Source organism: Aptenodytes patagonicus, chromosome 1 (assembly GCF_965638725.1).
Source record: "Aptenodytes patagonicus chromosome 1, bAptPat1.pri.cur, whole genome shotgun sequence".
Lineage (NCBI taxonomy): Eukaryota > Metazoa > Chordata > Aves > Sphenisciformes > Spheniscidae > Aptenodytes > Aptenodytes patagonicus.
Genome location: NC_134949.1, coordinates 201094062 through 201118020, shown reverse-complemented (window position 1 = coordinate 201118020; position 23959 = coordinate 201094062). Strand labels below are relative to the sequence as shown.

Below are 23959 nucleotides of genomic sequence, written 5' to 3'. Positions count from 1 at the left end.
ATGAATAAATAGCCTTAATACTGTTTTATAAGCGTAGTTTAGAATTGAAATGAGCTAACTTCTCCAGTGCTCTGCAGTAGAGGATGTTTGTATGATATATACCAATTAATACCTCCTTATGCGTCAAAGAAAGTAAAGACAACTAGCTACTTAATAAATATATCGTAGATTGTGGAGGGTTAATATTTTGGGCAATTACTATTTGTCAATGAAAATGATGCTATGATTTTTGGAAGGTTTTTCAGTAAGAACCTATCTAATTTACCTGTAGTCCTGTCTTATCAGTAGTTGTTTATTGTGACCTATAGAAGGAGGACAAGACCTTTTTTAATTACTTATAATAGTAATAATGGGATCATCTATCGTGAAGGAGCCTGTTGACCATGGAGACTGTGGTTTCCATTCAGAAATTAATCCTTACTGAAAGCAACTGATGTTTACTTAAACTCCTTTGAAATATCTGGCTATGGTCTGTTTTCTTTCTAAACTAAGCAAAAGCACTTGAGAGAAGAGCTCTCTTCAAGGATATCACAACTTCAGTCAAGGGTTGAGAGAGTGAAAATCTCCCTGGGGTTGCAGAAAATGGAGGGGGAAGCTTTTGGCATCCTTCTGCTTCACGGAATAATATGAAGACACACTCATTTTTTTTTCTTTCCTTTTGCAGATTTACCTTTAATACCTGGTAATAGAACTTTGATTTTTCTAAGGATTAAAAAAAAAAAATCATAAAATCTAATTATCCTGAGGCAGATGGGAGGAATGAATGCTCTGAATAATGTTATCACTTCTATGAACAGTTCCATTTGTGTAGTCACTTCTGTTAATCTTGAACGGATTTCCTTTTAGGTACTCTTATGTCATGCAAAAAATATCCTACATTGGAAACCTTGTTTTCCAAATGATACTGAATAGTGTAAGCTTTTCAGTCTTCTCACTGATTAAAGATCTGAACTATTTTGGCTGGAATGTAGTAGTTTTTCTTTGTAAGTAATTGCATTTAAAAATCAGTCATTTCCCCGATACTGTTCTTAGTAGGGGACAGTATTGCAGATACCGTGGTACATTCACTGTGGATTAAAGGATGCTGCTTTTTGGTGGATCTTATAGCTGCTTTTTTTTTTAATGCAACTGTTTTTGTCTCCTAGTCTATGGATTAGCTTGACTAAAGGAAAAGTATTGATTCAATGGAATTTCAGCAAGTATCAGATTTAATTAGAACTATATGTGTACTGAACTTCTTTAGTGATCTTATTTGGTAAAGCCTTTTATGCCTGAATTCATCTGAATGAGCTTTATTGATGAATTCTCTTAAGAAATAATTTGAAAAGTCCTTCCCCTCCAACCTTTTTTAAAGATTTGAATATTATATCAACTTTTCAGAAATGCTAAACACATTAATGGCAGTAAAGAAAAGTAGTACTACATTGAAAACATATAAATATCTATTAGATTAAAATGCTCATTTTGCCATTTTTAATTAAGCTATGCCTACGGTAGTTAAAACAGTGATTATGTATGTCAGTTTTTGAGATACAGATATGAAGTATCCAGATACTTTCTGGTTTATATACTTGTAGTCTGTGAAATTATCTATGTTATTAATGATTTTGAAGTAGTGTATAGAATTTCATTGAGCAGCACTTTTTTTTTTTTTACTATGGTAAAAAAGAAACAGTATACAATTTTTTAGAAACACTAGATGTCCCCCCAAACCTGTTTACAGTTGTTTTTACAGTATGTCACAGATACTCTAGAAATACAGTTTTATCTTTGAGGTATATTCTGTGCTGGACTTGTGCAAAAGGTGTTTTTTTCAGTTATTCGTGGATTGCAGTCGGTGTTTACATTCCATCTGCCATCGCTGTCATAGTCGATGTCACTGTCACGATGTAATGAGATGTATGTTACTGAAGTCCTTTTAGTGCTTTGAATGTATCTTTTGGGAGACAGGTTTTCTTCCTTAATTTCTTTATGTAAGAAACTGGTTTTATAAGTTTTAGATTGGATTTCTGTAATTCATATCCTGATTCTCACGTCTATGTTAATCCAGTAGTTCTAGGTCTGTTTGACCTTCTCTTCAGGGAGCCTAGCTGGTTACACAACTTAGCAACCGCATTTTTAGACAACTACCTTAATGAAGAAAATTTGACTTTGGAAGGAAAAAGGAAGAAGCAATAAAAATGTTACCTATGTATATATGAATATAAATATGTAAATAATATAAATATGTAAATAATATAAATACATGCGTGCACGCACACACATGCACACATATATATGAAGCCTTAATCTTTTTTAAGCTACCCTATTCCCAGCTAAGTTGCTGTGATTCCTAGGTTGGGAGACATAGCCTACTTTATATTTTTGTGTTTCCTTCTCAGTGTGTTTGGGTACGTTTACCATTTGTATTTAGTCCAAGTCAGAACCCACAGCGTAAGCCACAATCCACCTCCCACTCGCATCATTAAAACAGCAGACTAAATCAGTTCCTAGTCTAAATCCTGAACCTCACCAGCTACTCCAGTGTCAGCAAGCCCAGCAAATCCTGCTGCATTTTGACACTATTTTGAATGTAAATTTTCTTAAATGAGCCAGTCAAAATTCTGATCTTTACCTTAATTCTTTTATCAGTAAAAATTATTTAAAAACAAATTAAAAAAAAAAAAAATCCTCCCTGCTGCCAGAGAATTTTTCACCATTACCAGCACTTGACCTCTACTTCACTGTCAGCTGGCTGCTTAAGCAGTTAAGAAACCATAAATGCTTTGTCGAGCTTTGCAGGAAACTGAAAAATAATATATACCTGTGTAATGCAAAGGACAGTGATATTTCAGCTGCTAAAACTGACCAGCAACAGGGAGTTACCAGTTATCATGTTAAAAAATTGGCACAATAATGCCGTTGATCTCTTAACTGGGGTTCTCCACCCCTCGTTGCAAACTTGGATAAATCTTGCCTGTCGCCCGCATCTCTGGTAGCATTGCAGTCCCTTAGGCTTTGAACTCCAACTACAAGACTGTTTGCTGCTACCTCTCTTGCAGTGACACGTTGCACAAGGGCTGTGCAGCAGAACAGGGACAGCATTTATCACAGTGCTCTCATTACTGTTCATGGCCACTCTGAGCCTTTGCTGGTTTGCTTCAGAGAGGCTGAACTCACAGTGCCGTTTCAGCAAACATGATAGATTGGCATTTAGAGTCTAAGTTTAGCCCTTAGCTCTGACCCAGATCACATAAAGTATAAATGTATGCTCTGTCTGCATCTTTTCTCTGGGCAGCTGTTCACAACCCATTGAAATGATACCCCCACTGCCCTCCCTACTTTTAAGATCTTAAAATTCCCCTTGACTTGAGGAGGAAACAGAAAAAGTAAAATTAAAGTCTTAATACTCCTCAGACACTAGTTTCCCCCATTACTTCCTGAAGCAATATACATTTTCTATCTTCTCTGTCATTTTTTAATTTGCATTTTATTTTCTGCCTGTAGTTGCAACTGGGCAGCCAAGAAGTGCGTGCATACATATATATATATATTTTAAAAAATAGTTAAACTTCTATTCTCCACTCAAGCTCATCTTAAATATACCTTTATTTTAGAAAGATCTTGCTTTACAGGATGATGTAAAAATGTTTTCATCTTTGGAATATAATTTGGGAATAATGAAAATGAGGTAAGGATTTATTTTGCCTGATTTTCAATAGCTTTTTAAGCTTATTATTGTTATACTAGCAAAATAAGGTATTAATTTATATGATAGTCTTATGGAATGGTTTTAACTGTTTTAGAATAAATAACATTATTTCCTTACTTAAAAGTAGATGAATAAGACAAGGACTATATTAAAAGTCTCTAAAAGTTATGTTTCTTCAGACTGAATTAAGACCTGTATTTTTTGGGGGACAGGTGCAGTAGACTCAGGATCTTCTTCTTCCTCTTCGTCATCCAGCTTTGTGAATGGTGCTACCAGCAAAAATCTCCCAGCTGTCCAAACTGTTGCTCCAATGCCAGAGGATTCAGCTGAAAACATGAGGTATACAAGTTCTATCTTTTAATATTAATTATAATTTCTCCTCCCACAACAACTTCATACATACAAAATAGTATAAAAAGAAAAAAGTATATAAATATATTTTAGCGCATTTAATGTGCGTTACTGTAGCTATTAATGTAGTGCAATATGTATTTGAATACTTTTTTGGTACTAAAATACTTCACTGAAAAGTCTACTTCTAAGAACTATGGCAGACACTAAAACGTCATTAAACGTGATTTTTTAGTTGACTGGCTTTTTGCATTGCTCAATAATGATAGTAAGAATTGGAATGCAAGCACAACTTGGCAATGGAGCACTAGCAAGTGGAAAGAGAGACACAACCTCTTCTGCGCAAACAAAAGCCCTATTTAAACTGGAGAGGACAAAACCAGATGTATTCATGCAGCTAACTAAATGGCGCACCAGGTCTGAGTTGGTGTTGCAAGAGACACATGCCATGGGATAGCTCATACCCCTCTTACACTGACTGGCAGCCAGGAAAATGCTCTCTAAAATTCCTGTTAAATATCTTCGTATAATAGGTTATTATTTTGTAAAGGTATTCAGTTGTGGTGCAGCACAATTCAAAGACAAATCTTTGACCTTTTCAAGGTGAACACCTGTCTGCCCTAAAAAGCTGACACAGGGTATACTAAGGAGTTACCAAGTGTCCCTTTGTTGGCCAGCCACTTCAAGGTATGGTTTTAAGACGACTGGAGTGGAGACAGCAACCAAGCTAGCTGTTCACGAGCTTACAAGCTTACAAGCTCATGAACAAGAAAATGTTATTCCCTAATGAACTAGAAAGGAAATAAACCTAAATCAAGGGCCTTAGGTAACCTGTAAAAAAAAGTATTGGTGCTTCAGGGATTTAACACACAGTGCAAAAAATGCCTTTTTTTGCTGGTCCTATCTGAAGTGTGCAGGTGAGTGGTGCAGGTGGAATCACAGCAATGGGTGCGGGCCCAGGCTGAAAGCGTGAGGGCTGTTGGCTCCGCAAAAGGTGCAAATGATCAAGGGGAGAATGACCATTTGTATGGTGTTATTTATTGCTTGACAGTGTTACAAGGCAAGTTAATAAAATTGTGGCATAATTAAACCACTCCTTTTGCTTCTTGTCTTCTTCATATGTTAGGACAGTGCTTCACTGAGGGTGAAATCTTTTTTAAAATTCAGATACTGAAGTATGATAAAATTAAACTGGATCGTTAATCAGTTTATTTTTCAGTAATTTTTAACCAATGCAATGTTCTTGTTTTTTCACAAGCATTTTGAAAGTTTTTGTCCTGGAGTCAAAGAAACACTTCAGTTGCAAAATCTAGAATTCAGATTTTGAACTCAGAATTTGAACTCGGAAGTAGTTGTACTCTGAGTAGTAACTGAAATTAGTGACTGAAAAAACTTATGTGGAGCACGATGTCAGAAATGTAGATAAATTGAAATCTAATCAACCCAAGAAATGTCTTTTGGGCTTTTTTCCCTTTTCTCCCCACCCCCCCAAGAAACAACTAAAACTTTGTTTTGATAATAGATAATTTTTGGTTTTCTCACTTTGGATTCATTGTGCTTCAGCTTTTATGAGATTAAAAATCAGAGTTGTTTGTGGGGTCAGAGAGCATGAAGTGAAAGCTGACTTATCTAAGCCTTCCCTTGTAGCAGCTGCGTAGGAAAAGAGCTGCTTATGGCTGTAGACTAAGCACAGGAAAGTGAGCAGGAGAATGATTTTGGACTTTTAGACATTTAATGGTCTTGATCTGGAGGTAGAGGTTTGGCCTGGAATGAGGTTGGGAAGGTAGCATACTTGGGACTGGGACAGTGTGTGCCCCCACCTCTCTTTGCACTTTCTTGTGACCAATTCAAGCAATAGGTAGTAAGAACTGTCCACAGGATTATTTGGTCTTTTTGCTCACAGTTTTAAAAGTATTTCTTTTAATCTGATGTTGCTACTGTGCTTTCAATCTTTCCTGTCCCAGTTTATCACCTTTATGTATAGAGAAATTATATATACATATATAATATATATAATTTATTTTCTGATGTGTGTTGCCTTTAATCTGCAAAATAAATAATCTTGAATTTAGAAGCTGTTAAGAGTTTATTTGCCTTGAATGTCCAGAAATGGAGAGGAAAAAACACAATATTCATTCTTTATAAAAAACCCTTAAAATCTCTTAGTTCAGTCATGAAAACTAGTTACAATAATCTCCACAGGGAGTTCCCTAATGATTGCAGGCTGCATTATATGGAGGTATTCCCTGGAGGTATTTAAAAGACGAGTAGATGAGGCACTTAGGGACATGGTTTAGTGGGTGGTGGTGTTGGGTCGACGGTTGGACTCGATGATCTTAGAGGTCTTTTCCAACCTCAATGATTCTATGATTCTATGATAATGTATAATAGATGTTAGAAACAGCTGCAGAATCAGATTGGTCTCTCCTCTTTTTCTCTCCTCTCAGTGTGCGTACAGGAAAGGCAGTAGATGGGCCATCTCCTTCCCTGAAACATTTTTGGGGTCTCTTGTTATTTGTAATATGTTTTTTTCTTAATTTTGCTTGTTCTTTTTGAAACTGAAGGACCGGAACTCCAGTCAGTTTTCAACATGCAAATGTGCCAGGGATTTATATGAAGGAAAAGGATTTTTTTTTCTTTTTTTCTATTTAATTTTTAATTTCTGTCCTTTGATACACATTTTTAAACAGTGCTAAACTTTGATCTCACATTTTCACAGAATACTATTCCCAATTGCCTATGAATAGATCCATAATATACAAGATCCATCATCTATCCATTTGATAACAAGGTGTTTATTAATAGCTCATCCAAGGTGTTGATTAATAGCACATCCATGCCTCCCATATTACTTGATTCTTAAATAAAAATTTATCTTAATTTAAAAACTTTTGAACTTGAAATTTTTTCAATTGTATGTAAAGTTTTCAGAGTTAAATGAACTCTAAAATTAGGCCTTTTAAACCAATTTACAGTGAAAGCATGTTTTAAAACATGGATTAGAGAAGTCTGGATTAATCTAGTATGTTTTTTATCTCTAGCAGCAAAAGCTTGGGATAGATTCATGTTGCGAATTAAAAACTCTAAGCTAGTCGCATGTGTTTCAAGCATAGTCAATAGAGGCTTTAGCACAGTGAAATTCACTTCAACTAATCATCCAAAACAAAGGCTGATGATATGAATCCCTCCTTTAGAATATTATAAAATCAATATCTGAATTTGAAATGAGAAAGCAGCACATTGAAAGAAAATAAACTATAGGAATTCAGTAAAATAATTTTAAGCTAATGAAGGAAAACTTCCAGTGTGCTTATGATGTCAGCTGTCTTTTTAAATCTAGGGATCTTCGTGTGATCTGAATTAAAAAGGCCACTTTTATTTAGTGTTTGTAGATAGTAGATACAGTATAAAATTTAAATGTCAGTGTTCATTCTCTTAGATTCTGTCAATAAATGTAATTTCTTCCTATAATTGCGCTTTTAAATGCCAATAATATTTTGGTGCCATAATTCAAACACAAAGAAAACTCCTTCAGCCACTGGCAGTCTGAAAAAGAACAGCAAAAATTCTTGGTAGACCAGAATATATATGTAATTTCATTTCTATTTTTAAGTAACAGTTCACTTCTTTGAGATAACATAGCAGGTTTTTAATCTTGGCATAAGCATTTCAGAGGGCACAAGTATTACACCCTGTCAGGTTTTAAGAGGGAAGAAGGACAAGGGGTACAATCCTTAGCACACTGCTGATTTGTATCCTTGTATTTGTATTTTTGCTAGGTTTGTATCCTCAGAAAAAGGAATATTATTTCTGGTATTTAAAAAGCAAATGGAAGTCACAACACTTCTCACTGTACAAGTAGAAATTAAGGATCACTTAATACAGTCTCAGCAGGCAGAGAAGTATAAATGCAAAGGCAAAGTGATTTACCTGGGATCATGTTCCCTCAAGGCTGAAGAAAAGAATACTGATTTTCTTGATACCTGTGCTAGAACGCTTCCTCATGCTCTCCCTTGTCTAGCATTGCAATGCCAGATATTGTTATTTGAAAGCTTGAACAAAAAAGCAAGTTACGTGTGATTGCCGTGGGTGAATAAAAACTTCTCTTTTCAAGCTTTCAAATGTATATAAAATTATGAGGCGTATAAGCTGAGATAGGTGAAATAGACTTACACTTGAATATCTGACATTCTTCTTACCGTGTTTGAGAATAAAAATTTTACTTGTTTTAGAGTATTCTGTAGATGCTGTAGAATTTATGAGGCTGTTACACTGCTGACTCTGACATGATATTTGCATTTACTTGAAGCCATTTAAACACTGTAAACTTTAATCAAATTATCATCGTCTTTTCTAAAGAAGCTTACAGTAACTTTTAAAACCAGGTTTGATTTGACATCATTTAACTTCTATTGTTAAGTGTTCTTCCAAACATGGTCTCTGTTTTTCCACAGTATCACTGCAAAGCTTGAAAGAGCTTTAGAAAAGGTGGCCCCTCTCCTGCGAGAAATTTTTGTTGACTTTGCCCCTTTCCTATCCCGCACATTGTTGGGCAGTCATGGACAAGAGCTGTTGATTGAAGGTACTGTTTCTGTTATAAAATTATATTATTTTAGCTATTAGTCATTTGATATGAACAATGTTTCATTTTCACAAGACTTTATATAACTATTTTTGATAAATAAATGAATCAGTTGTTGATGTGTTGTGATTTCACTTCCTTGCATCTAGCTTAATTTAAAGCATTTAAAAGTGATAGCTTTTGTATCCCTTTTTTCCCCTAAGTGAGATGCTGTGTAAAGATACATCTTGTCATTTTGGAATGCAAAAACCTCTGTATAATTTGATTTTTCCTCCTCAGAATAATTATATTAGTATAAGTCTTTCAGCCTGAATTCGAGAAACTAGTGAAAAATAGAATTAAAAAGTGTAACCAATTCCCATAGAAGAAAGTAAATTGAAGACTGTGCTCCAACATTATTGAAACGTGCATCTAGATTTGGTAGGGACGCTATTTGCTCAGGTGGGTTCACACAGGCAGATAAAGAGTTCTACCTAACGGGAAATAAAAAGTGATGATTTTTTAAAGAAAAGTATCCTTGAACACTTTCAAGGATTTTTATGGGTTTTTATGTGTTGTCTTTACTACTTCATAGTTACAAAATTTGGGGAAAATAATGAATCCTCATAAGTGAGGCAGTAAGTAATGCAGAAATTATGCAGAAAGTGCAAATGCGGCAAGCTCATCAGAAATTGCTAATGCAGTTAAAATAGTGATGTGGGAATTTGCATGAACATGCACTGATCCCACATCATATATCCATATATATTCAGTCAAGTAAACTTTTTCCTTCCAGAATTGTTCTTACACACAACATTGCTGTTTAATGAGAGGTTTACAGTTGGACTCGATGATCTTAAAGGTCTTTTCCTAAGAACCTAAACAATCCTATGATTCTATGAAGAAGTCTCATTAGGGCAAAGCTTATAGCGTGTGAAGGTCTACGCAGAAAAAACACAGCTTTGTGTTCAAATTCCAAAACTCCTATTATACATGTGTTTTATCTAAATATTAGTGTACATTCTTTCTATGGTCTCAGTTATTATTCCCCGCAACATTGGCCCTCTTTTATTCTTAATGCTAGAAATATTTGCACCTTGTAACTGAAAACTTCTAAATAGCCTTTTCCTTTTTTGTCTAATTATTGTTTAATAATATTATTGTATAATATACCAAGGAATGGTATAGTAGCTTAGTAATTCTCAGCAGCTTCAGGTTTTTTATACTGTTTATTTTATAGCTATGAGTAAGTTGCAGTTCTCACTTAATGACACCTGAAGTTAATGGTCTGGGATGCTCATTGAGAACATTGAGATAGCTCTAAGATAAGGATTCCATTCTTAAGTCTCTTATTTCAGTGAAGTTGATTGCAAAATTTGTATCAGTCTTATCCTTTTCGGTTTGACAGTTGATTATTTGCACTATAGCTTTTATACAATACAAATAAAATTGTCTTGGTTTCACCTAAGCTCTTTTATAGATTAAAAAAATTCTTCACCAATGCTGTTCTGACTTCGTCTTTTTGTCAGATTCATGGTGTGAACAAGGCTCCAACAGTTCCCAGCATATGACAAAGACTGAAAAACTAGAGGCCACAGGAACCTCACGACTATATGGCAGTATGAGTTTATCTCATTGCCTGTCCAGACAGAGGCATGGTTTTGTTGGCTGTAGCATTCTTCAGATACCCACTTGGACTGCTGTTCCAAATTTTGTTGCATCTATGACTCAGCCATCCAATTCAGTCTCGGCAGTCATTGTTTATGAACCAAACACCAAGTTCCAAAACAAGTACTGTCCTTCCCATCACGTTTCCTTAATGTTATGTCTAACCTTCTCTTTAATCGCTGTCTTGTTCCCAATTTCTAAGAACCAGTCCTTTCTTCCCAAGATATTGAAATAGCAATCTGTAAAGAAAAAAATCCAAACACAGCTTAGATTTTTACACTGCATGCCTCAGGACCTGAATTTCTGTTTGCTCCCTCTAAAATAGTTGGGCTTTTTTTCTTTTTGACAGAGAGCTCAGCTGCTTTTATAGTCATTGCATACTTCTCGTCTTTCTTCCTTGCCTGTATGAGACCCTTGATCTCAACTAAACTGAATTCTTGCCTAGTTAAGTTCCCTTTAAAAGGGAATTCTAAATTCTCTCCTAGTCCATTACCTGATTTACTTTGATAAATTTCCTGTCATTGTTTACTGAAAGCCAATGGTGGTCCTTGAAGTGCTTGAAAGGGCTCTCCGTGTAATGACTCTGCAAAACAGAGGGTTTTAGTGGCATGATTCAAGATATGTGAGTACACAGAATTCCTGTGAGGCTTTGATAATTTAAACTTGATTTTTACTGGCAAGCAGTAATTAGCTTGACAGTTTTATATGAAATAGTTTAATTTGTTGCTTTATGTGTAAAGGTTTTAGTTACAACAATTAAAAAGGAGCAAATAAACTTGTTTAATTGAGTCTGAAGGTGCTGTCTGTTTTTCAAACTGATCACCACAAAAGTATCTGTTGCATTCTATAAAGCGTGTCCTTTTCTTCTGATTATTCAAGCTTGAAACATAAAAATACCTTCCCTCCTCTTGCTGTCTTTCAAAACCTTCGTATGGTATGAAGCCTTTCCCCTATCAGATTTTGCTAAAATCTGAATACCTTCAGGCATCCTTGATGGCATGGGCTTTTTTTCTGAAGCTCTCTTTAGCGCTCATGTGCATGCGTGTGTGTAAGAATTACTAAATCATTTCAGAGTTGGTAAGAATATGCACAGTTTTGTAGCTGAGGTTTTGCATACTGAAGAGAGAGCACAAAGTAAAAGGGAACAGAAAAAAAAATCATTCTAATACTTCTAAAACAGGTTAATTATGCAAACTTTCCAGAATATCTGATGCTTTGAGATAGGTGTTGTTAATAAGTATTTGGAAATGTGTATGCAACTTAGTTATGATTTCTCCTTTTTGTAGGAGTTGAGCTGTCTCGAACTTTTGGTGAAAAATCTTGCAGTCATACCGTGCCACCTCATTTTCCTTTAGCTTGTATCATCATTCTGTCCCACGGAAGACTGGCTGACTTATTCTTTGAGGAAATTATATTTACCATCTAAGCAGTGGTTTCTTAACTCTTGAGTGGAGTTGAAATGAACTGGCTGCAATCACCTGGTCAGTCTAGACCAAAAACTTGGATGACTCATACTCAAAATTGTTAATTTTTCACGTTCGTTCACGTAAATTCCAAAATCTGACTGGTGACAGAGGAACTCTATCAAGTAGTAATCTGACATTGCGGAACATATTTATTGGTAAAACTCTGTCTATTTACTTACTGAAATAGTACTCATTTTTACCCCTTTTTCCACGACCAGTTCTTTCTTCAAAGGTATCTTACTATATTCCAGATATTTCAACTTCCCAGAATAATTGTCCTCCATGATAGGTTAAAAAGGACAAATTCAATTTGCAATCGAATGCAAATAGTTTCAAATGGAGTATATACCAAAACCAGCCCAACACTACTGCAGTTCATCAACTGAGGTTCTTTCAATGCCTCAGAGAACAGAAGTTGCAAAGGTTAAAATTGTCCGTATAGAATCTAATTGGATACAAACATGCAATATGAGTAGGTCACATATTTAAGCTTAGCAATGCTTATTGTGGAGTTCCATTTAACACTTGCACAGATATGTTTTCACTAACTCTAGTTTCCATATGGTCTGCAAATTCCCTCCATGTAAAGTGCATTACAACATTCTAGCTTTTAGGTGAAAATGTTACAGGCAAGTGTAATCTGATCTGTATCTGAAAGAAAAGTTATATCCTCTTTTTGTCAAGCACAGATGGGTAGAAGTATTTTCACTACAGCTATTCTTGGAGTGTCCTGAACTGTTACAATAGGTCCAAGATCGAAATATAGTCACATACAATGCTTTCCCTCCTCTTTACTGAGATACCAAATAAACGTTACCAATGCTTTTCATTTTCCTATATCATTACCTGCATAGAAGGGTCAGCCAGGTAGCCCTTTTCCAAAAGAGCTCTTACGAATTCTTTGGCGTACATTTGATATGTTTCTGAAACACACACAATTCAAATCAGATGAAACAGAAAACGTTTTCGTGCTGATAGGAGCAGAATCTGTTTCTCCTCATTAACTCACCACATGGCCCTATGAAAATACTCAGTAGAAGTGATGATGGACTAGTTTTGTATGGTATTTGACAGGAGGCTTCTTGAAACAATTGAAAAATTGCCCAAAACATTCCTTTGGAAACCACAGCTAGAACTTGGGTGCTAAATGACCCTACTTTAAAAGCTCCCAAAGACCACAAGTGTGGCATCACTGTGGCATCTACCAATGCTGGCACAATTTGTTTCTGATTTCCTCAGACAATACCTAGTTTTGTATTAGGAAGGAAAAGGTAATCATTTTGCTGAGATACTGTAGAAGTCTGAAAATCCCTTAGACTTTCTGGAAAAAAAGTACTTTTTGGTGCTTAACATGGCCCTTGGCATTCTCTTAGAAACTTTTCAGAACCTTTGTATTATTTTTGTGCTCAGGAGCACAGATGCTATAAAGCAAAGAGATTGCATGCTCTTGCAGAACTTTATTCTCCTGCTCATATTGTTCTGTCATTCTTTTATCTCACTCTGCCACATCCAAAATATTTCTGTTTGTGTGTCCAGGCATGTTTTCTTTCAACTAATCAGACTTTTGGTAATTGCTTACCAGTCTGTAGCACAGCATGTAGCCAACATTCTGAACAAAATAAATAAATTAATAAATATTAGCAAGTAAGAGAGAAAGGGGATAAGAAAATAGTGTTATAATTTTAAAATTTGCATTAACTGGAATTAACAGTATATAAGTAAAAACTGAAGCTATTCATAGTGCTGAAATTTCTATGAGCCACTTGTTTATCCTACTTTGATATTTTTATTAACAGTCTTGATTATGGTGCAGAATTGTTCCTGGCAAAGCTAACTGCTTAGACAGAGGTATACAAAATGAGAAGCAAAGGCGTTGCACTGGAGAGATACATTGAATCATTTTGTGGAATAACCAAAACTCAAGAAAAAGCCAAATTTCAACACAGCCGAACACTGAGTCCAATCTCTAGGAACAAAGAATATAGACTATACTTAGAGGGTAAGAGATGAGGGATGAAGCCACTCAAAGAATGTAGGGATTGTTATAATAATTAGCATATTCTGGCATCTCTTAGCTCAGTGCTGAGGCAACAAGGACTTGTCTAATACTTGGATGCCCAGGCAGAATAGGTGAGGAGGTGATTTCTGTGCACAACTTCAGTAAAACTCCTACCATCTGGTTCTATAGTCAGCACTTCAAGAATGACAGGCACACCCTGAAGAGGGAACAAAAGAGCAGGGCACAAGAGTGATTGATGGATGGGAGATAAACTCCATGAAGTACAATGTAAGGAGCTTGATTTGTTCGACATACCGAAGAGAAGAGATAAAAAGAAGTTAGATACTACAGGATGTCTTAGCCTTTCTACAACAGAATGCCTAATGAGGGTAAATAGCATTGGAAAACTTTACTAGGTCTTACCGTCGAGTACTGAGATCAATGTTACTTGTACTCTTTATGACTGTTTTAAACATTCTTTCTAAATATAGTCTTCAATCCAGCTTCTCAGGAGGAAAAATGTCATGTATTTGCTGACTGGTTTTGGAGCTTCTTTGTGGCTTTGGAGCGTGTGAATCCCCATTTCCTCTGTGCCATACCCTGCAAGGAATGATGGTCTGCATTAAGCTTAATTTGCTCTAACATTGCCGTCACTGCATTTGTTCACATGGTCATAGACAGATGTACTTCAGTGTCAGCTAGCCATCTGCAGGGATCAGTAAAAAACCTGTTTTTTCCTTGTTCTGCAGTTGACTGCATCTCAACTGCAGATGCAGTCGAGAATATATCATCTTTCCTTGAGGTATCGAAGATGGTGATTATTCAAGTCACTGTAGGAAATAAGCCTTTCTTCTGATTTTTTATGTGTGTTCATATATATATAAAAAAAAATATATAAAACTGATTTTTATTTTTTATTGAAGAACTTCTTTAATCATTACCCTGAAGCTCATTTTAGTATGAGACATTTTCTCCTTTCTCTGCATAATGAAGTTTGTCTATTCAGACAAGCCTCATACAAGGCTCATGCCAGCTGTAGTTTGGTCCTCAGATTTCAGAGAGCCCTTGCAAGTGAATGAATGCATAGCCATACATATACTTTAATGTGATTTCTTGCCGATATGAGACTTATGTGATCACACTGGGTGAGGAGGATCAGCCTTTTACTCCTTTGATAACTTTTCAACGAGTTGGCCAGTTTCAGCCAGTTTAACAAAGGATGCTTAAAAGATGCTATTTTTACACAATATTCATGAACATAGATATCTGTTTAAAGAAAAGATACTCTATAATGTCTTGGCTGCAGCGGTAGTTACATGTGTATTTCTTAATCAACTTAAATATTTGTCCTGCACTATCATTTGGGGTATACCATCATCGTGTAGTGAATAAATGGAAAACTGAAAAGTAACTAAAAAAAAATCTCATCTGGTTCATTTGCAGCTGTGTAATATACTGTGTTGGTACAACACTATGGATATTGCCACGTAAGGAACAGGAAAGCAATTGATAAAGCAGGACTGAGAGAGAGTGTAGTAGGAACTCAACCTTATTAGACATCAGAGGATCCCTGTTAGAAATCAAGGTGAATGTTAAAAATATTTCTGTGGGGAGGATGTTATGCAATGGTCAGGCTAGTGCCATTTGCAGTGTGTGTCTCAATGGACATGATCACTCTGGTCAGTCAGGGTCAGGAATCTTATGGATTCTTTGGTTTGTACTGGGGCAGGAACTCTGAATTGGTTTTCAAGGCTAAGGAGTTCATAATATATTTCTTCTCTGCCATGCCACCTCCCACTCCTTTCGTTCCATGTGCCCTAGCTGTCTCAGTGTGCATTCTTCTATGTCTAGTAAGAGGTGATGCTGCAGGCTTAGCACAGTGCAGTTAAAGCCAGTGAATTGCCTGACCCAATCCTCTGGAAGACAGATTTCCTTAATTTGTGGTAGTAGGATTCCTGTTCACAGATTTCTTTTTATCTTTCACTGTAAGCACTTGCAAAAAGATCCCAGTGAAATTGCACTACAGTCCAAAAACAAGCCCTGTTTAGATAATGAGGTTGGAACAATAATGAGTTACAGATAACGCTTTTCTTCAGTAAGTTTAAAAACATTCATCATCACTAACAATACATCGAGTAACGTTATATTGTTACAAGTTTTGAGTGTTGATTTGCACTGTGAGGATGTTTTTATGGATTCTCCTTTTTTACTTTATGAATTTCTGCAAGAAATTTGCAAGATTTGGTTTTTACCATGAAGAAAACAATAGGTAATTTTGAAACAGGGCACAAAAACCCTTGAAATCCTCCAATGGATATAATTAAAAATGCTGTTGCTGATTGAAATCCTGCCTGCACATGTTGTAATCCCTTTGTAAACAGGAAAAAAAAAAGTTCATGAATTTCAGACTGCTATTTATAAGCTTGTAAGAAATTTGTTGTAAGAAATTCTTTATCTATGATTAGCTCTTAGTGTCTTACTGACAGGCTCCACAGTATGCTCATGTTTCTGCAAACACTTCAGGACTGAAAATGTTTCTTACTGAAAAACATCGATGAGTCAGATACACATGGAGACAGAAAACACCAGTTTTCCAGAAGTCTGTGTGGTAGGAACAAAGAAATGATGAAAGGTTAAATGGATATTCAAATCTGCCTATTTATTTACATGTAGTCCAGCAGAGTCAAGGTTCAAAGCTTTGCAAATTCCACATTGTTTTTCAGAATGTGCTACTAGTGACAAGACAGATCCCGATACACTGGCATTCAGAGCAGGAACTGAAGAGCAGGTGCCACAGCAGAAGTCTCTGTTATTTAATCACAGTGAAATCTTCAAACTATAATGACCCCCACACAAGTTACAGAACATTTTTCTTTCATATTACATTCCTTTATGGTGCCTTTAAAGGGATATCATTACAAACACCAGAAAGTGAAGAGGATACACATTCATTTGATTTTGAAGATTTAACTCTTGAATTACTGAAGTTCCTGTGTGCAGAAGTATGTTCTGAACAGATGTTTAACATGGCAGGAAACATATAGATCAGAGATCCAGATAGCAACTAGGAAATGCATAGCATCTGGCACCTTTTTGAAAGTAAACCTGCCAATAATTAATTACACATATGAGCCACTCTATCCCTGTCTAATGAATTGGACACTTACTAAGATGTATTAGACTATGTAACAGAGGTTAACTGCTCATGCCCTCTCCTTTGTCTTTGGCTTGTGTGGTCCCAGCATAATTTAAGGGTAGAAATTGTTGGCACTGAGATTATATGTCCTTGATTATATTATCATTGTTACATTAATTAAGAATCAAGACATCTTTACAATCCAAAATGTATGGAGTTCCCATTAGGCAGAAATTGGGGTGGTTCTGTTGCTTTGCCAATGGAGAAAAAATGACTGAAAATGTGAGACTAATTGTAAAGTTTAGAATCAACTACATATATTCAACAGAAGGGGTTAAGAGAGTGCAGCAGTAAAAAAAAAAAAAAAACAAACATGCCCTCAGGAAAACAAAAGCTGGTAACAGTGTAAAGTAGTCAGGTTTGCTGAAAATAAGCTCTGAAAGTTATCCTTGAAAATACAGAAGCCACTAGATGTTTGAAGTTACTAAATTACTGTTGAAAGTGCTACTATAAAAATTAAATTACTAGAAACCAAACAATACCAATTGCTGTTCTTTTAAAGCACATAAAGAAATGCACAAAATATTGGAGCCCTTAAAGAGCGAGAAAATGAGTTGTTTGTGGTCCTCAGGTCCCACTTACCTTCCACAGTATTGGGCACTTTCTCACAAGTTTCTATTTCGAGCTAGTAGCCTGTATTCCAGTTGCAGGCCATAAGGCCTAGAAAGGACTGGTCTTTTTTGTGTTAAAACTCTAGAAGAATACCCTCCCTGATGATGACTTCATACTCCTTCTTTGTCCTAATACAGGTCAGGTGTCCCTCTGTCTTCCTTCTTGTTCTAACTTTCAGCTTTTGTGGAAAAGAATTTTCTTTTTTCCCCCCCCCTTTTTTTTTTTAAATAAGTTTGCCTTCTATTACAAAAAGAGTAGCAAGAGATCTATTTAATGTTATTTCAAGGAAATAATTTTTAAAAGATCCTTGAGAAAGTTCTTAACACGTACAGGCACTACTGTAACATAGCCTGTAGGTGGACTCATCATATCAGGTATACAGCAGTACTGCATGGTAACACTGGACTAAGTTGTACAGGTTTTTTTTAGAACAGCCACCTTTTTCCCCCTTGTTATTTTCTCCTCTACTGTCCAGGTCTGAAGAAAAACGAGGTGGTATGCCAAAAAGGTATTCAGTATCTACAGGATGTTCATGCTGTGACTGAAGCTCCCCACAGGCAGAGGTTCTCTGGTTCTTATTCCACTTAATTCATCATTCAGAACTCAGCAGGGGACTCTGCCTGATTTTGGACTTGAAACAGTTAGGCTGGTATTTGCCCCACTCTTTGTCCTCTAAAGGCTTAAAAATGGTATCAATCTACTTTATTATCCCAACAGTATTTTCCAGAGAACTACCTAACTCTGATAAACTATAGGGTGCAAAGAACATCTCTGTATCAGATTTTGCCCTGAAAGATGTATTTCTCATGAGGCATAGTCTAATAATCCTTTTCCGTGTAGCCTGAGCTCTGTGTTCAGGTTCTTTACAAAACTAATCTCATTAGGGCTGGTCACAGTTTCTCCTTCTATATTCCTTAACTCTGTGTCTACTTATCACCTGCTCTTATGACCCAGACTGAAACCTTTTAATCAGTGACCAAGTTTACAAAACTCCCTTACTTGTCCTGATGATTTAAAGGCACTTCTACAGTTCATCCTATTGGATATGAACGTGCTTGTTTCCATGCCTTCAAGGCATAAACAAAGAATATATTCCACAAAAACTCTTGAATCAATTAACTTGAGAAGCTACTACACTTGAATCTTAAAAATATAGCTATTTATAGAGCCCTTTGTTTCTGATAGAAAAAAAATGTTAATCATAGAATCATTGAGGTTGGAAAAGACCTCTAAGATCATCGAGTCCAACCGTCAATGGATAATGATAGCATAAACATTAATGAACCATCAAGCTTGATTTATCTAGTTGTTAACAGACTCGCTACAGACCTGGGATTATTTTTGCAAGGACTAAGAGGATATAACTTTACTGTGTTCAGTCTAACTTTATGTTAAAATTTACCTCACCAAAAAAATCCCAAACCTGCTAAACATATATTGTCTTATATCATGTCTTATTTTTGTCTGTTGGTATGTGGAATTTTATGATCCAATCTTTTTATACTAATAGTGATGTTGTCTGTGGAGATTTTCTTGCAATGGGAAACCCTCATGCTGAAAGAACTTGTCAGACAAGAGACAGTTGTGATATGTCAAATTAAGATGGCAAAGTGATGTCAAAGCAGGTCTAGGGAGAGCCCATAACAATGTTACTGTCAAGTAAATAAAGAAAACTGCAACACAAGAAATACAAGTTATTTCAAGAGATCTATGTCTGTGGTACGGTTCTGTGTTTTGAGAGACACTGTTTTAGAATGATCACCATTTGTCAGTAGGGCTTCAGGATAGGAGCAAGAGCTGATGGCTGCCAACTAAGGTCAGCAAAGTTCAGCGTGGAAATGGAGATTTATTTTTTTTCCTGGTTATCAAATTCTCAGAAAACAATTACCATCTAAACAAAATATTAGTTCACCAACAGTCTGCTCAACTAGATACAAAAATTAGCTGGTGGGTTATGCTACTCAGGAGATCACACCTAATTAAAATAATGGTCATCTTGGCCTTAGAAATTTAGGAAGCTTCGTGAGTTCTCTGAGGTTTTATTATACTTCCTATTTATAGCTGAACTGGTTCACTCACTGATCTTTCAGTATGGCCCCAAGGTTGCCAAAGAGAAGAAATATGAGGAAGTAAGGAGGACCAGTAAAGAGTAAGTGGTTTTACTGCTGTGCAGCTTATCCTTTTCTCTCCTTCCTTTTTTGTCATTCACCATACACACATTTCAGTTGTGTCATGCCATGATGATAATATTCCCCCTAGTAATAGCAAAGAATGTAACAAAGAACTAGAAGGTAGTAGTAGAAAGAAGGAAACAAAAGGCAATTCCTATGTTTAAAAAAAGAGGAGAGAAATAAAAAAGCATAAATAAGCACAGAAAATAGGGCATCAAATAGGAATAACTTATAGACTGAAGCTAAGGAAAAGCTAATAAATTTCAGGAGAAAAATAAAACCTCATACCTAAGGAAAAAATAACACTGAGTAATGCATTTGAATTATATTCTTTGTTGCATTTTCAGGGAAAGCATGGTATTCTCGAGACTGTCATTTGGGATCATGCTTATGATCCATCTTGTCCAGGATGTCACTTTTGACAGCTTTAGAAAGAATTGGAAAAGGTTCTTGAGATGAAGAGAAAGCATCATAGGTGTAGTGAAGGTATAAAGTATAAGTATTTGCTTGTGTTAGTGAGTGAAATTAATGTTCTGATTTCTGCTTGTATACTTCTTTGAAAATAATTGACTGTTGAGGTAATTCTTCCAAAATGTATTTCCTGTAACACAGATTTGAGAAGAGGTGAAGGACTGAGAAAAAAGAGAAAGGAGGGGTAGATGTTTCTTCATTTAAATAAGAAAATTGTGAGGGATCAGTAGAACACAAAATTGCAGAATAGTTGGGTTTTCCCAGATGTGTTGATTATGTGGCAACTTCTTGGGTATCGGTTGTTTTCATTTAGTAATCTTTCTACAAATTTAATCACAAAAATAGCAACTTGATCAGGAAAGGAATGGATCTTGAGAAAATACCACATGACAAAACTTGAAAAATCTTTTAACTTTTCACACTTTAAATTAATTTTTAAAAGGCTTTTTCCATTAATTTTTTTCTTACTCCATCCATTGAAATAAAATATCCAGGCAGCAGCTGTGGCAGAAATTTAGCCACAACTTTGAGCCACTTATTTGAGTAATATCATAGGATACAGGGGGACATCAGAAGACTTTCAGGATCATATTTTAATTTTCACAGTGGACTGTTGGGTGTTTGGAAGAAAATTCATTGAGATTCTTTCTAGTTAAAGAAGAGGTTTGGATTTTCCAGAACCTCTGTCTAAGTGTAGTTTATTTTTTAGTTCTTCCAGACTTCCACCAAAATAAAATGTTTACAAGTTACTCAAGACTACCTGAAACTGAAGTAGACTTCAACAGAAAAGCAATAGTTCAATTTTCTAGACATTTTCAAGATTAGAGGTGTTTTAATTTGATCAGCTGCAGTGCAGTGTGATCCCTGGTTTGGCTATTTTGACCCATTGTCTAGAAGGGGACTTTAGAAGAGAAGGAAACACATTTCGTTTCCAATTTAAATTCTAGTACATAATAAATATCACATTGTTCCGAAAAAAATCTGCTTCACTTAAATTTAACAGGGAATTGTTTTCTTGTAATTAACATTTGTGTTGTATTCTTTTATAGGAAAAGAATAATTTTGTGTTATTAATTCTAATTAGAACAATTTCTCAATTGATACATGATAGATTGATATAAATTTTAGATCTGTCCTGGTATAGCAATTAGATAAGCATATTAGTTCACTACGTCACAACAGATATTTGAAAAGAGATCCATCCAAAGAGATACTGTTTTAAGAGGACAGAGAAACACAAATGCATATATTGAGTAAATCTCATTGAGATTCTTCTCATTTGATGAATGAGAATTTATGCATCCCATTAACATTACTGGAAAATTGACAAAGATTCCATACGTTGGTATAAGGCTAGACTCTTCAGAGTAATGTGGCACCAGCATCAGTTTTGTCAATATCATTACAGCTCATGGGATCACAGTACAAAAGTCTGTAATTTTAAGAAGTAAATCATGTATACATTGTAATAAATCCCCTCTCTGTGGGTATGCTCTCAAGGGTTTTTGCCATTCTGTGATTCCATCTGGATATTTTATAGTCCTCATTTAGATTCCTTTTTAGTAACTGCAGTGGTGAAGAAGTATAGGTTTTCTTACTTTAATAAAATAATTCAAGAAACTGTTACATAGCATTCTTATTCTTTTAAATATTATCCTAGTATTAAGATCTGGTTTATTTTACAAATTTGACTAAAAGGGCCGAACCGTTTGAGTTGGGTTTGAACATATTAAAATCTACTTTTTATGTTGACCTATCAGTGTTCATCTGAGGTGTTTATCTTAAGATATGAGTTCTAAAGATTTCTGATAATATTTTAAAGGTATTTCATTTGATAACCTGGATGATACCTTTTCCTAGATTTTTGGGTACCAGATATAAAGAATATTACATGTGTTGTGCAGTGTCTTTCACCATAACAAAAAATCTTAGAAGTATAACTGTCTTGATCAACTACAAAAGCACTGAATCAAATTCACATTCATCATGTTTTTCTGTGTCACTCTTTTGCTCTGTAAAGGAGATCTACCCATACAAAGGATGGTCTGGAGTACTAATACAGCCATCCTTCATGGTCCCTAGAGTTGGTGGTAATGTTGTGTTCTGCCAGTCAAGGCTGCTGAAGGGAATTGTTAAATCCATAACCCTGACTTTGTTATTTTAGTGAGTATACGTTCTTTGGAATAGTGTTTCCTTTCATCTAGTAAAAGTGGAGTTGTAATTATTTTGCAACATGGCTGTGATTTCCATCTGCAGACTTTCTGCAATTCCTGAATATTTGCCAGTCTTTGCTTTTAATAAATTAAGACCATTAGTGTAATTTAAATGTCTACAAAATATGTGACATATGTATGGTTCTAAAACCAATTTTGAGTGTAATCTTGCAAAACATTACATTCTGTTTAATACACATCTTGCTTATTTTTTTTCTAATAATTGCTTTGCTTGGAATAAGAACATCTGTCATTTCAGTTAATAGTTTTACATTCTTAGCATTTACATTCAAACTTTTCACCTATCTTTAATTTTCCCTCCATACTGTCTCTTTTCAGTTCTGTAGTGAACTTACCAGCAACTTGATAATTGATTAAAACCATCAGTTTGAATCGAGGTTTCTCTGAATGACAACATATAGCAGAGGGGGAATAATGTAGATTTAAACTATCCAAGTAATTTTAATTAATGGTCAGAAAAGAAATCCTAAGTTTATTTCTTTGATTCTAAGTTGGATTTAGCAAAATATTTCAAGAAAACATTTGCCATAAGATTTTGCTGGCAGAAGAATGACATTTTGCAAGAACAAATAAACGTGAAGGAAAACTTGCATTTCCAACCAAAATATCACCATCACTTTCTTCCTAGTACTATCAGAGCCAAAACATGCTTTAGTTTCTGTCACCAGCATGAACTGTCCTTGAAAATTTGTTATGCCATTGCAACAGAACAAGTGTTGAACAGAGTATAAGGGAATGGTCTATCAAAAATGGAGACACAATTTGTGAGTGGTGATTACTGATGGAAAATTCCTACTCTCTCTCTTGGCACAGAAGTCACTGAGGATTATGGGAAGAGATACCACAGTATGAGTTACCAGCAGTTATAGAGAACAATTTGAAACAGTACAGTTTTGTTTAAAGTACATGGAAGACTGTATCAGTAGGAAATAGAAAATAGCTGACCTTACAAAAATACAAGTTAAAAAGGAGAATTGTAGTATTTTCTGATTTTTTTTTTGTCTAGTTTTAGACCTTAAGCTAATTTCTAAGTACATTTAATGCACTTTTCATGCGTTAGTAAAATAATGCATGTAATAGCATGTCTTTATTTTGTCATAAGCATTTTTTTCTATACAAAGCTCCTGTAGTTTTGCTGAAATGCTGTACAGGAGTAATAAAGGCCAAGTTTTCTCTGTGAACTGGGTTAAATGGATTAAACTTTCTCAAGCTTTTTATTTAGCCATACCTGAGACTTTCAGATAAGTAGAAGCTATAATTGAGTGAAAGATTTCTGCAGGCTCTAAAGTATAGTTAATTGCATCTTTTTTTCTAAGTTCAACATAAGATATAAAAACATTTAACTTTTGTTTTTGCTAATATTACAATTGATTCCAGCTCCAATAAGGTTTTAAGTTGACACAAAATAAAATCATTGAAAGAAAATGCAGGCAAACCTTGATAAAGACCAGATGAAATTGTGGTGGTATTCAGTTAGACTCACACACACATTGTATTAATAATAATAAAAAGAAGTTCAAAACCGTGATCTTATTTCAT

At 35.3% G+C, this 23959-nt stretch overlaps 1 protein-coding gene across 5 annotated transcripts in view; it reads left to right on the top strand.

The window, feature by feature from the left end:
• NBEA (neurobeachin) overlaps positions 1-23959 on the top strand; it is a 516384-nt gene that overhangs the window by 218369 nt on the left and 274056 nt on the right. For all 5 annotated transcript variants that reach the window (XM_076364262.1, XM_076364263.1, XM_076364261.1 and 2 more), the window contains 2 exons: positions 3904-4030; positions 8497-8624. In XM_076364262.1, coding sequence (XP_076220377.1) covers positions 3904-4030; positions 8497-8624 — 255 coding nt within the window. The remainder of the gene's footprint in view (positions 1-3903; positions 4031-8496; positions 8625-23959) is intronic.